This window comes from Oncorhynchus tshawytscha, linkage group LG33, assembly GCF_018296145.1.
Source record: "Oncorhynchus tshawytscha isolate Ot180627B linkage group LG33, Otsh_v2.0, whole genome shotgun sequence".
Classification (NCBI taxonomy): Eukaryota; Metazoa; Chordata; class Actinopteri; order Salmoniformes; family Salmonidae; genus Oncorhynchus; species Oncorhynchus tshawytscha.
In genome coordinates this window covers 25,718,470-25,731,775 of record NC_056461.1, presented here as the reverse complement: position 1 = coordinate 25,731,775, position 13,306 = coordinate 25,718,470, and the positions used below count along the sequence as shown (strand labels likewise).

Here is a 13,306-nt window from a genome sequence, read left to right as displayed (position 1 = left end):
ACTGCTGACACTCCAGCCACATGAGGTCTAGCATTGTCTTGCAGTAGGAGGAACCCAGGGCCAACCACACCAGTGTCTCACAAGGGGTCTGAGGATCTCATTTCGGTACCTAATGGCAGTCAGGCTACCTCTGGCGAGCACATGGAGGGCTGTGCGTCCCCCCAAAGAAATGCCACCCCACACCATGACTGACCCACCGCCAAACCGGTCATGCTGGAGGATGTTGCAGGCAGCAGAACGTTCTCCACGGCGTCTCCAGACTCTGTCACATGTGCTCAGTGTGAACCTGCTTTCATCTGTGAAGAGCACAGGGCGCCAGTGGCGAATTTGCCAATCTTGGTGTTCTCTGGCAAATGCCAAACATCCTGCACGGTGTTGGGCTGTAAGCACAACCCCCACCTGTGGACGTCGGGCCCTCATACCACCCTCATGGAGTCTGTTTCTGACCGTTTGAGCAGAGACATGCACATTTGTGGCCTGCTGGAGGTCATTTTGCAGGGCTCTGGCAGTGCTCCTCCTGCTCCTCCTTGCACAAAGGCGGAGGTAGCGGTCCTGCTGCTGGGTTGTTGCCCTCCTACGGCCTCCTCCACGTCTCCTGATGTACTGGCCTGTCTCCTGGTAGCACCTCCATGCTCTGGACACTACGCTGACAGACACAGCAAACCTTCTTGCCACATCTCGCATTGATGTGCCATCCTGGATGAGCTGCACTACCTGAGCCACTTGTGTGGGTTGTAGACTCTGTCTCATGCTACCACTAGTGTGAAAGCACCAGTGACCAAAACATCAGCCAGGAAGCATAGGAACTGAGAAGTGGTGTGTGGTCACCACCTGCAGAACCACTCCTTTATTGGGGGTGTCTTGCTAATTGCCTATAATTTCCACCTGTTGTCTATTCCATTTGCACAACAGCATGTGAAATGTATTGTCAATCAGTGTTGCTTCCTAAGTGGACAGTTTGATTTCACAGAAGTGTGATTGACTTGGAGTTACATTGTGTTGTTTAAGTGTTCCCTTTAGTGTATAACAACATAAAATCTCTACCCTCTAGTATAACTGAATTTCACCTCCATTTTGTACATATGTACATACTAATTGCCATTGTGAGCACGTCACTAAGGACAAAGCAGTGAAATTGTCTACTGAGGCATGGATGGAATTGTAAAGCCTTTGAGCGGGGGAATATTGTCAGTGTTTGTATATTTAGAGACCTAAAGTACATTTTAAATGTAATCCATCTAAAATATGCCAGGGATTTTTGGGAGATCAAAAATCATAAGTGGGATTTTTTATATATATATTTCACAGAGCAAAACAATCACTGAACAAACAGTTTACTTTTTCATATCAGTTTATTTTTCCATGTGCTTGGACAACTTGAAAGAAAAAGACCATACCAAATTATGAAAATGCATTTATTTTCACATTTGCACAATAAAAAACAAATGCAAACATTCATATCCAAATTTAAAAACATAAATCCTTTCAACAATCTATTGAATTGTTTATAAGATAGACTTATTTGAAAAATAATTAACTTAAAACCAGTGGAGGATGGTGGGAGGAGCTATAGGAGGACAGGCTCATTGTAATGGCTGGAAAGAAATAAATGGAACGGTATCAAACATATGGCAATCACGTTTGACTCCGTTCCAATTATTTAATTCCAGTCCTTACAATGAGCCCATCCTCCTATAGCCCATCCCACCAGCCCCCACTGCTTAAAACATGGTATTGTAATTTGAACATGAATAAGTGTTTAGGTTTCTGAAAAAGAGAGTTGATCAGTTTATACATCTGAGACCAGTTTGAGGGTTGATCAGATCAGTCCTTGTTACAAAATTCAACATACAATATGCAGGCATTATTTACAGTTTGGTTAATGCTCATCACCTGCTAACTTTGTCAACATCCCACAGTTTGTAAACCAAAAAATATATAGATAAGGCATGGGATACATTTTCCTTTTTTATTAAACCAAAACAGAGTACAACATTTAAAACATAACACATTTAAACAAAATCCAAAACAAGGCTTGAGGGTGATGCATCTTTACTTCATCTCAAGAGTTGGTACCTGCTCACTCCCTTTTCTTGATTTCTCCTTCCTGTGAAGTAAAAAAAAATATGTACAAATTTCAGTGTCATCAAATCTTAAATCTGAATCTATAATTTCCAGAGTTAACATATTTATTGATATTACCATGAAATCCAAAGATGGATTCTCACCCCTTCATTTATTTTTACTGTATTGACTTTGTAAGAGTACATTGCTGCACCTTTGCTTACCTTTGGACAACAAAAAGAACAATAGCAGAGATCACCGCCACTGCGAACACAATTCCTCCTAAAATACCCACAATCAGTCCTGAGACAAACACAACAAAGACAGTTAGGATTAAGAACCAAAAATACAAAAGCAACTCTTTCATAACCACAATATAGCTCAATTACAAAGATTATCATCAAGATATTAGCTCATTTCTTATCTGTACACAAAGGTATTGATGTACCTGCATTAGTGGAACTCTCATCTGGGTTGGTTCCTGGTTCCATAGCACCACCAAACCTTCCTGCTTTGGCTGCAGAAGAATAATATCTCACATGAACGGGACGAACAAGCATAATGGAGACAGAGTTGCAATAACGTTGTGGAGGAAGGACCTCTAATGGACTAAGAAGAACAGTCCAAACAGTTAGCCAGGTGAATGTCTGTTGTAAATGACAATTGCACCTTAATGATTCAAATGCACTTCAATGTCTACAAACTATTTTCATACATAAACAAGCCTTTACACGTGGCAGTAGAGTGAAATATAGAATTGTGTAGGTTCATTATATTGAATATGATGGGTTGTTGATTTTTTTTAGTGCATATTGAGGTATATTGCCATTACCTCAACGTCAACAAAACTAAGGAGATGATTGTGGACTTCAGGAAACAGCAGAGGGAATACCCCCCTATCCACATCGATGGAACAGTAGTGGAGAGGGTAGCAAGTTTTAAGTTCCTCGGCATACACATCACAGACAAACTGAATTGGTCCACTCACACAGACAGCATCGTGAAGAAGGCGCAGCAGCGCCTCTTCAACCTCAGGAGGCTGAAGAAATTCGGCTTGTCACCAAAAGCACTCACAAACTTCTACAGATGCACAATCGAGAGCATCCTGGCGGGCTGTATCACCGCCTGGTACGGCAACTGCTCCGCCCTCAACCGTAAGGCTCTCCAGAGGGTAGTGAGGTCTGCACAACGCATCACCGGGGGCAAACTACCTGCCCTCCAGGACACCTCCACCACCAGATGTTACAGGAAGGCCATAAAGATCATCAAGGACAACAACCACCCGAGCCACTGCCTGTTCACCCCGCTATCATCCAGAAGGCGAGGTCAGTACAGGTGCATCAAAGCTGGGACCGAGAGACTGAAAAACAGCTTCTATCTCAAGGCCATCAGACTGTTAAACAGCCACCACTAACATTGAGTGGCTGCTGCCAACACACTGACACTGACTCAACTCCAGCCACTTTAATAATGGGAATTGATGGGAAATGATGTAAATATATCACTAGCCACTTTAAACAATGCTTCCTTATATAATGTTACTTACCCTACATTATTCATCTCATATGCATACGTATATACTGTACTCTATATCATCGACTGCATCCTTATGTAATACATGTATCAATGGCCACTTTAACTATGCCACTTTGTTTACATACTCATCTCATATGTATATACTGTACTCGATACCATCTACTGTATCTTGCCTATGCTGCTCTGTACCATCACTCATTCATATATCCTTATGTACATATTCTTTATCCCCTTACACTGTGTATAAGACAGTAGTTTTGGAATTGTTAGTTAGATTACTTGTTGGTTATTACTGCATTGTCGGAACTAGAAGCACAAGCATTTCGCTACACTCGCATTAACATCTGTTAACCATGTGTATGTGACAAATAAAATTTGATTTGATTTGACCTCAGAGGAAGAGATGAGAAATAGTGGCATCACAACAATAAATAGTGAACTGACCCATGCATGTCTGCAGACACTGCTCTCGGGTCTCGAAGCGGTTGCCATTGCCCTGACAGCCGCTGTAGTGGAAGACACGACAGTTCCCCTCTTCTGCGTTGTAGTAGTGCATCAGCAACATAGCAAAACAACTACCATGGTCCACTGGGAGGCCACACACTCCATCTGAGAAAGCAGAGAGAATAGATGAGGAATATGAATTGGTTTGACAAACTTCTATGAACAGCTCAACGATTCCTCCTTAAATGGATGGATCATTTTGAGAGGTTAGTGTGGCATAATAATCAGATTATAGGATTGCTGTGTATGCTGTCTCTTTGCTTTTTATGTGGTTTTGTTAATATCTTATATTTTATGTTCATGAATCCTCTTAGAATCTACACCTAACAAAATGGCCGCCATACAGCAGCCACTCTCCCTCCCCACCCTCTGTAGCAGCCTACCTGCAGCTGGGTAGAGCTCTTCAAACTTGTCAGAGCAGGCATTCATACACTGCCTGTCTGTGTTGAAGCGGTTCTCATTCCCTTCCAGTCCTTTGTAGAAGAAAGGAAAACAGGCGCCTTTTCCCTCATTGTAGTAATACTGCAGTTGTTTGTCGTCTTCCTTTCCCTCCACTGCCTTCCCCTCGTCCATCTTACTACTGCAAAATGGATCTGACAGAAGATGGCCACTTGTCAGTCACTGAGTAGTTACAGTTCATGTTCTCTTGCCAGTTTTGACAGAGTTCTTCAACAGCAAAAATACAGTTTCTATTAATGATTTGCAAGTGCATTCTAAATCTATTTTGAACCATCTCAGCTGTCTGATTTATTTTTAATTTCTGAGTCTGACACACCTGCGCTTGAAAAGCAAGGTTTTCCATTCCTAGCATAAACTTCACACTTCTCTCAACATTTTCTCAATATTCATCACAATCATATTGATAAATGATCTCACTCACAAATGTAACTTCAGTCTTACATTGGATGGGTTACATAATTCATTCATAATTCATTCATTTCAGAGAAAAAAATACAACATTATTTACAATACTAGACTTAGTAACCGTGTTTGCCTTACTTTGATTTTGCTTTGATATAACTGGACATAAAGGAATTATGACAAAGTAGGAGCTCAGTGACCTGGTTACAGTAGCACACATACTATAGTTAAAGCAGTCAAAGCGATTAACAAGGGTTCGTAGAGAAAATGCAGGATGTTAAGAAACAGAATATACTCACTCATGGACGAAGCTATAGGAAGCATAACTCCAAGTAAAAAGACATGTAAGAGTGGATATGCCATCGTTTTGACGCTGGTAGGCCAAGACTATAGATTCCCCCAGCAGAAGATGTCAAGTTTCTTTTCAAATCCTGTTCTATGAGCTTCTGTCCACAGGCAGGGAACGTCCTTTGGACCCCTTATCAACAAGTAGGTTTTTATTACCTAGGAGTGTCTCGCTGTCGGTCACAGACCCCATGGTTTCAGTCATAAAATATGGAAATGACTGGCAGTATCTTGGCAACACTTTTCCAGTGTTCATGTTTTTATTGTAGTTGAGTAATCAAGCATTTCACAAACAGAAATTGAGAAATAAAGAAGCCTATCCCCAACTACAAGACCTTATGGTTACCTTTCTTGTATCTTCAAGTAAATATTGTCCATTTTCAAAATGTAAAGTCCTGTGCAGTGGTTACATTGAGCTGGAGCAACCCAGAGCTGAGCTCCTGAACCTAGGGTCATAAAGCAGGATAGAAAGTAGGATAAAAGTACTGACCCTAACCATACAATGGGAATACATACACCCCCCTGCTCTGCCAAGTTTGACAAGCTCTACCCAGCTGCAGGTAGGCTGCTACAGAGGGTGGGGAGGGAGAGTGGCTGCTGTACGGCAGCCATTTTGTTGATTCTACATCTAACAAACAGGAAGACCATATGACTATGTAAATTATACAGTGTTGCATTGGTGTATGGGTTTTTATTATAATGTTTAAGACCAGGCACCACAGGCTAAAATGATATTTTTGCATCTACCGGTACTTTTAAATGTTGGGGCATTTTGGTCCATTAATATTAGTATTTTCAAAAAGTAAAAAATAAAAAGGGCAGGTTTACTCTAGCTTCGTGTCCACATCCTGGTTCAACCCTGGCCTCAACCACAACTCTAACCTTAGCTAGCAGTTAACCCACTGTTCCCTGGGCGCCGTAGACTCTCTGATTCAGAGGGGTTGGGTTAAATGAGGAAGACACATTTCAGTTGAATACATTCTGTTGGACAATTTACTAGGTATCCCCCTTTCCTGGACACATCCCGGTTCAACCCTAATCCTAGCCTCATTCACAACCCTAATCTAATCTTGGCATAACCTAAGCCTTATGTTCAATTCCTGGGTCAACCCTTACCCTAACTCTTCTAAATAGGGCCAAATTCTCAATTTAACCCATGGCCCTGACTCATTGGATAAGGACACCTTATGCTATTTCATAAGAATGGATTTGAAGTAGATTTATTTATAGCCACGGCCACACTAAAATGATTTATCATACATTTGAGATGTGGTTGAACTTGAGCCAAAAATGGCACCAAACAAACAAAAACACATCTGTGAGTAAATATACTTTCCAATTTTTCATTCTCCCTACATCCGAACGGTTTATTAGGGCTATCGTACAGTTGAAGTAGGAACTTTACATACACCTTAGCCAAATACATTTAAACTAATTTTTTCACAATTCCTGACATTTAATCCTAGTAAAAATTCCCTGTCTTAGGTCAGTTAGGAACACTGCTTTATTTTAAGAATGTGAAATGTCAGAATAATAGAAGAGACTGATTTATTTCAGCTTTTATTTCTTTCATCACATCCCCAGTGGGTCAGAAGTTGACATACACACAATTAGTATTTTGTAGCATTGCCTTTAAATTGTTTTACTTGGGTCAAACTTTTCAGGTAGCCTTCCACAAGCTTCCCACAATAAATTGGGTGAATTTTGGCCCATTCCTCCTGGCAGAGCTGGCGTAACTGAGTCAGGTTTGTATAGGCCTGCTTGCTCGCACATGCTTTTTCAGTTCTGCCCACAAATGTTCTATAGCATTGAGGTTAGGACTTTGTGATGGCCACTCCAATACTCTGCCTTTGTTGTCCTTAAGCCATTTTGCCACAACTTTGGAAGTATGCTTGGGGTCATTGTCCATTTGGAAGACCCATTTGTGACCAAGCTTTAACTTTTGTACCCGTTTCCTCCAGCATCTTCACAAGGTCCTTTGCTGTTGATCTGGGATTGATTTGCACTTCGCACCAAAGTACATTCATCTCTAGGAGACAGAACGCGTCTCCTTCCTGAGCGGTATGACAGCTGCGTGGTCCCATTGTTTCTACAGATGAACATGATACCTTCAAGCGTTTGGAAATTGCTCCCAAGGATGAACTAGACTTGTGGTCTACAATTTTATTTCTGAGGTCTTGGCGGATTTCTTTTGATTTCCCCATGATGTCAAGCAAAGAGGCACTGAGTTTGGAGGTAGGCCTTGAAATACATCCACAGGTACACCTCCAATTGATTCAAATGATGTCAATTAGCCTATCAGAAGCTTCTAAAGCCATGACATAATTTTCTGGAATTTTCCAAGCTGTTTAAAGGCAAAGTCAACTGAGTGTATGTAAACTTCTGACCCACTGGAATTGTGATGCAGTGGATTATAAGTGAAATAAATTGTTGTAAACAATTGTTGGAAAAATGACTTGTGTCATGCAGAAAGTAGATGTCCTAACCGACTTGCCAAAACTATAGTTTGTTAACAAGAAATTTGTGGAGTGGTTGAAAAACAAGTTTTAATTACTCCAACCTAAGTGTATGTAAACTTCTGATTTCAACTGTATGTTTACTTATCGTATAATTTTAAGACGTGCATAAGATTGTTGAACAATGTTGTATTTAGACTCCGACACCTAGGGTGCATCGCAATAGTCTAAAGGGGATCCCTCTCTCTGTCTGCTTCCCCTCGTCTGCACTGATATGAAAGAACCTGAGAGTTAATATCACATTTCTGAAATCCCCCAAACTGCTATGTCTTACCCTTTGTTTTCAGATTAATGCAGATGAAGTGCAGAAGTCTATGAAAGGAAGCCAATTTAGACTACTGTGATGAAGCCTCCATACAGGCAGTAGCCTACAGTCTATTGGACAAAAGCATTTGGATGAAGTCCACTAGGAGTCAAGTATCGAGTTAAAGCAGTCTCCCTCTCGCCTATAAACCAAAACAGGTATCAGTTTACAGTCAGTGAAGATAATATAACAGAGCTACGTCAGAGAAGTTGGCCTAAATATTATGACGGCGTCAACAGAGCAGTCTTTATGACCAGCAATGAGAATGATGGTACAGTGATATTTCATATATGATGTTATTTCCTTTTATCTTAGGCCCACTCCACTGTATGTGTTCAAGATTGTATGGTATATATTATGGACATAAAGTACACAATACAATAAAAGTTATTTGAAAAGACCTCAGACAAATGTAGAAAAAAAACTAAGAAGTGTGTGGATCTTATGAGTTTAAAGTTGATTCCAGTCAAGATAATTCAAAGATGACCCTTCTCAGAATGATGATGATGATGAAACAGCCTTTCTTGTGCTGGCAGTGAGTGCTGAGGGGTCCTTTGCTCTGCCTGTACTGTCTGACAGGGCATAGGTGTCCTTCAGTCTTGCCTGTTAAATTGTATTTCTTAGGGTGGGGACCTCTGTTTAAGTGTCAATTTGTTGCTTTAAAAATGTTGACTGCAAAAAAACAACAGGTAGAATACTGTATCTATTGCTACCCATGGCCCAGCTCAGGGTCCAATAGCATCTGGTGCTGCTCACATGATGCACACAGGAAACTGGAAGATCACACAGTGACATCCTGGGGATCATAAGACACCATTACACACTGAAACTGTTCCACACTGAAACTGCTTCCTGGCCCACCATTTGGGAAATGTTGATTTTGAAGAGAGAGATACAGGTAACTGTAGGTAACAAAATAAAGGAAACACTTGATTAAATGAGGGATACAAAGTATATTGAAAGCAGGTGCTTCCACAGAGGTGTGGTTTCTGAGTTAATTAAGCAATTAACATCCCATCATGCTTAGGTTCATGTATAAAAATGCCCAGTTGCACATTATTTTGGCTACCATTTATTTGGGCTGCAATCTGAGGTGCAGTTAACTTTAATGAACTTATCCTCTGCAGCAGAGGTCTTACTTTCCTGGGTCTTCCTTTCCTGTGACGGTCCTCATGAGAACCCGTTTCATCATAGCACTTGATGGTTTTTGCGATTGCACTTGAAGAACCTTTCAAAGTTCTTGAAATATTCTGAATGACTGACCTTCTAGTCTAATAGTAATGATGGACTGACGTTTCTCTTTGCTTATTTGAGCTGTTCTTGCCATAATATGGACTTGGACTTTTACCAAATAGGGCTATCTTCTGTATACCACTCCTACCTTGTCAGAACACAACTGATTGGCAACAAAAAAATGAAAGAGGACGGTGCTGAAGGAAATGGCTGCCATTTTACGATCCCGTAATCCCGTAACCAATCCCATAACTAATGTTTTTGTGTTATTTGCAAGTTAATTTTTACATAATGTTTCTGCCACTGTCTTATGACCAAAAAAGTGCTTCTAGATATCAGGACAATGATTACTCACCCCATATTGTCGGACGGGAAGGAATTACTTCAGACGCCCGACAAGGCCCTCATCCCCGTCATTCGCAGGAGAAAGAGACAGAGGTATCGTGGACGAAGATCCGGGTGCCTTATCAGGATCCGTCGCCGAGAGCGTAATCTACCTTTACCATAGGTTCTATTAGCCAACGTACAATCAATCGATAATAAAATAGACAAACTACGATCACGTATATCCTACCAAAGGGACATTAAAAACTGTAATCTTATGTTTCACCGAGTCGTGGCTGATGGACAACATGAATAACATACAGCTGGCAGGTTTTAAGCTTTTTCGGCAGGATAGAACAGCGGCCTCTGGTAAAACAAGGGTGGTCTATGTATATTTGTAAACAACAGCTGGTGCACAAAATCTAAGGAAGTCTCAAGGTTTTGCTCACCTGAGGTGGAGTATCGCATAAGCTATAGACCACACTATTTACCAAGAGAGTTTTCATCTGTAACCTTCGTAACTGTCTTCATACCACCACAAACTGATGCTGAAACTAACACAATGCTCAAACCGGACGTGCGTATGCATCTGCAAATTGATTTTGGCCCCCCCACACCAAACACAATTATGAAACGCAGGATAAAATATCAAAACAAACTCTGAACCAATTATATTCATTTGGGGACAGGTTGAAAAGCATTAAAAATGTATGCCAATTTAGCTAGCTAGCTTGCAGTTCCTAGCTAGTTTGTCCTATTTAGCAAGCTAGCTTGCTGTTGCTTGATAATTTGGCCTGGGATATAAACATTGAGTCGTTATTTTACCTGAAATGGACAAGGTCCTCTACTCCTACAATTAATTAACACATTAAATGGTCAACCAAATCATTTCTAGTCATCTCTCCTCCTTATTATTTTTCTTCTTTGGACTTTGGCAATTGTCAACTAACTTTTAAAGTAAGGTGCATTACCACAACCATGGGTATATGTTCCTAAAAACCAATGAGGAGATGGGAGAGGCAGGACTTGCCGCGCGTTCTGCATCACAAATAGAATCAACTTCTATTTTAGCGCTTGGCAACGCAGACGCTCGCTGCTTACAAACAAAAACTAAAGCAGGAAGCACCAGTGACTCGGTCAATAAGAAAGTGGTCAGATGAAGCAGATGCTAAGCTACAGGACAGTTTTGCTAGCACAGACTGGAATATGTTCCAGGATTCATCCGATGGCATTGAGGAGTACAACACATCAGTCACTGGCTTCATCAATAAGTGCATCGATGATGTCGTCACCACAATGACTGTTTGTACATACCCCAACCAGAAGCCATGGATTACAGGCAACATCCGCAATGAGCTAAAGGGTAGAGCTGCCGCTTTCAAGGAGCGGGACTCTAACCCGGAAGCTTATAAGAAATCCCGCTATGCCCTCTGACGAACCATCAAACAGGCAAATTGTCAATACAGGACTAAGATTGAAACGTATTACACCGGCTCTGACTCTCGTCGGATGTGGCAGGGCTTGCAAACTTGCAGACTACAAAGGGAAGGACAGCCGCGAGCTGCCCAGTGACACGAGCTTACCAGATGAGGTAAATTACTTCTATGATTGCTTACAGGCAAGTAACACTGAAGCATGTCTGAGAGCATCAGCTGTTCCGGATGACTGTGTGATCACGCTCTCCGTAGCAGATGAGAGTAAGACCTTTAAACAGGTCTACATTCACAAGGCCGCAGGACCAGACAGATTACCAGGAAGTGTACTCTGAGCATGCACTGACCAACTGGCAAGTGTCTTCACTGACCTTTTCAACCTGTCCCTGACAGAGTCTGTCATACCAACATGTTTCAAATAGACCACCATAGTTCCTGTGCCCAAGAACACTAAGGTAACCTGCCTAAATGACTACCGACCCATAGCAAGTCTGTGGCCATGATGTGCTTTGAAAGGCTGGTCATGGTTCACATCAACACCATCATCCCAGAAACTCTAGACCCACTCCAATTTGCATACCGCCCCAACAGAAGATGATGATGATGCAATCTCTATTGCACTCAACACTGCCTTTTCCTATCTGGACAAAAGGAACACCTATGTGAGAATGCTATTCATTGACAACAGCTCAGCGTTCAACACCATAGTGTCCTCAAAGCTCAACACTAAGCTAAGGACCCTGGACTAAACACCTCCCTTTGCAACTGGATCCTGGACTTCCTGACGGGCCGCACCCAGGTGATAAGGGTAGGAAACAACACATTCGCTAAGCGGATCCTGACCACGGGGGCCCCTCAGGGGTGGGTGCTCAGTCCCCTCCTGTACTCCCTGTTCACTCATGACTGCATGGCCAGGGCACGACTCCAACACCATCATCAAGTTTTCCAATGACACAACAGTGTTAGGCCTGTTCACCAACAACAATGAGACAGCCTATAGGGAGGAGGTCAGAGACCTGGCTGTGTGGTGCCAGGACAACAACCTCTCCCTCAACGTGATCAAGACAAAGATGAAATATAGACTACAGGAAAAGGAGTACCAAGCACACCCCCATTCTAGTCGACCGGGCTGCAGTGGAACAGGTTGTGAACTTCAAGTTCTTTGGTGTCTACATCACCAACAAACTATCATCGTCGAAACACACTAAGACAGTCATGAAGAGGGCATGACAAAGCTTATTCTCCCTCAGTAGACTGAAGAGATTTGGCATGGGTCCTCAGATTTTCAAAAGACTATCCTGACTGGTTGCATCACTGCCTGGTATGGCAACTGCTCGGCCTCTGACCACAAGGCACTACAGAGGGTAGTGAGTACGGCCCAGGTGTGGGTTGGGGTGTGGCCGGATGAGTTGCCGCCCCTCAACTGATGTTTGTGCATGTTTGTGGGGAACCTGGTGCTAAATCACTCGTAGACGACCTTATTCGCTGCGATCTATTGAAAGTCGGCCCTCGATCCAAGCTTTTGTCGAGGACGGAAGGTGTCTTCCTCCACCTTCTTCCTTCTTTACTTACGGGTTACCAGGTGCATAGAGAAGGGCTAGGGGCCAGACACAGAGTTTGAGAGAGCCCAGGCAGGTGGGTAGAAGGCATAAGACATTGGTTTCTGGATAGGTAGGGGGCTAGGTGGTGGTCACCCATCTGCCCGAGCCCATCCTCTGGTGGGACTGTGAGTCAGGTTGGGACTCGTTGTGGAAGTCAAAAGGTCACCAGGTGCACAGGGAGGCCTCCATCAAGGCAGGGGGCACTCCGAGTCCAAGCAGGGGCAGCCAGACTCGGGGGCTGGGGGCAGCACTCAGGCCATGTTGGTTGGAGTGGGGACTTAGTCTGTGAGCAGAAAAAACTGGGTCTGTCACCAGTAGCAACAGAGCCTGTTTCGGGTTACCAGGTGCACGTGGTTCCTGACAGCAGGACTATAATTTGATTTGATTATGGAAGTCTTAGTAATTCCAGGGAGTAAACTATACTCTAAGGCCAAGGGAGAGGGGTGTTGACCGGGTAGGTAGAGTAGGTGTGGAGGCATGGAGGTCTGTAGTTCCAGGGAGTAAGCTATACACTCTCAGGCCCAGAGAGAGGGCAGGCAGGGAATGTAGGCCTAGAGGCCAGGAGTCAGAGGTCACCAGGTCAAT

The 13,306-nt window shown here is 42.8% G+C and overlaps 1 protein-coding gene across 1 annotated transcript; it reads right to left on the bottom strand.

Annotated features, from left to right (window-relative positions):
* Positions 1–1,955: 1,955 nt before the first annotated feature.
* LOC112233471 (boophilin-H2-like) lies at positions 1,956–5,437 on the bottom strand. The gene is made up of 6 exons (XM_024401131.2): positions 5,265–5,437; positions 4,488–4,697; positions 4,045–4,209; positions 2,513–2,581; positions 2,289–2,367; positions 1,956–2,107 (listed from the first exon to the last, which is right to left on the bottom strand). The coding sequence occupies exons 1-6, from the start codon at positions 5,326–5,328 to the stop codon at positions 2,053–2,055; spliced, it is 642 nt and encodes a 213-aa protein (XP_024256899.1). The 5' UTR covers positions 5,329–5,437; the 3' UTR covers positions 1,956–2,052.
* Positions 5,438–13,306: the final 7,869 nt, after the last annotated feature.

Excerpts from the sequence above, each read along its gene's own strand:
- LOC112233471 (XM_024401131.2), bottom strand. The coding sequence starts at position 5,328 with ATGGCATATCCACTCTTACATGTCTTTTTACTTGGAGTTATGCTTCCT. Across the intron at positions 2,582-4,044 it reads GTGTCTGCAGACATGCATGG|CCAAAGCAGGAAGGTTTGGT; the intron begins GTCAGTTCACTA and ends ATTCTTCTGCAG. Across the intron at positions 2,108-2,288 it reads GTTCTTTTTGTTGTCCAAAG|GAAGGAGAAATCAAGAAAAG; the intron begins GTAAGCAAAGGT and ends TTTACTTCACAG.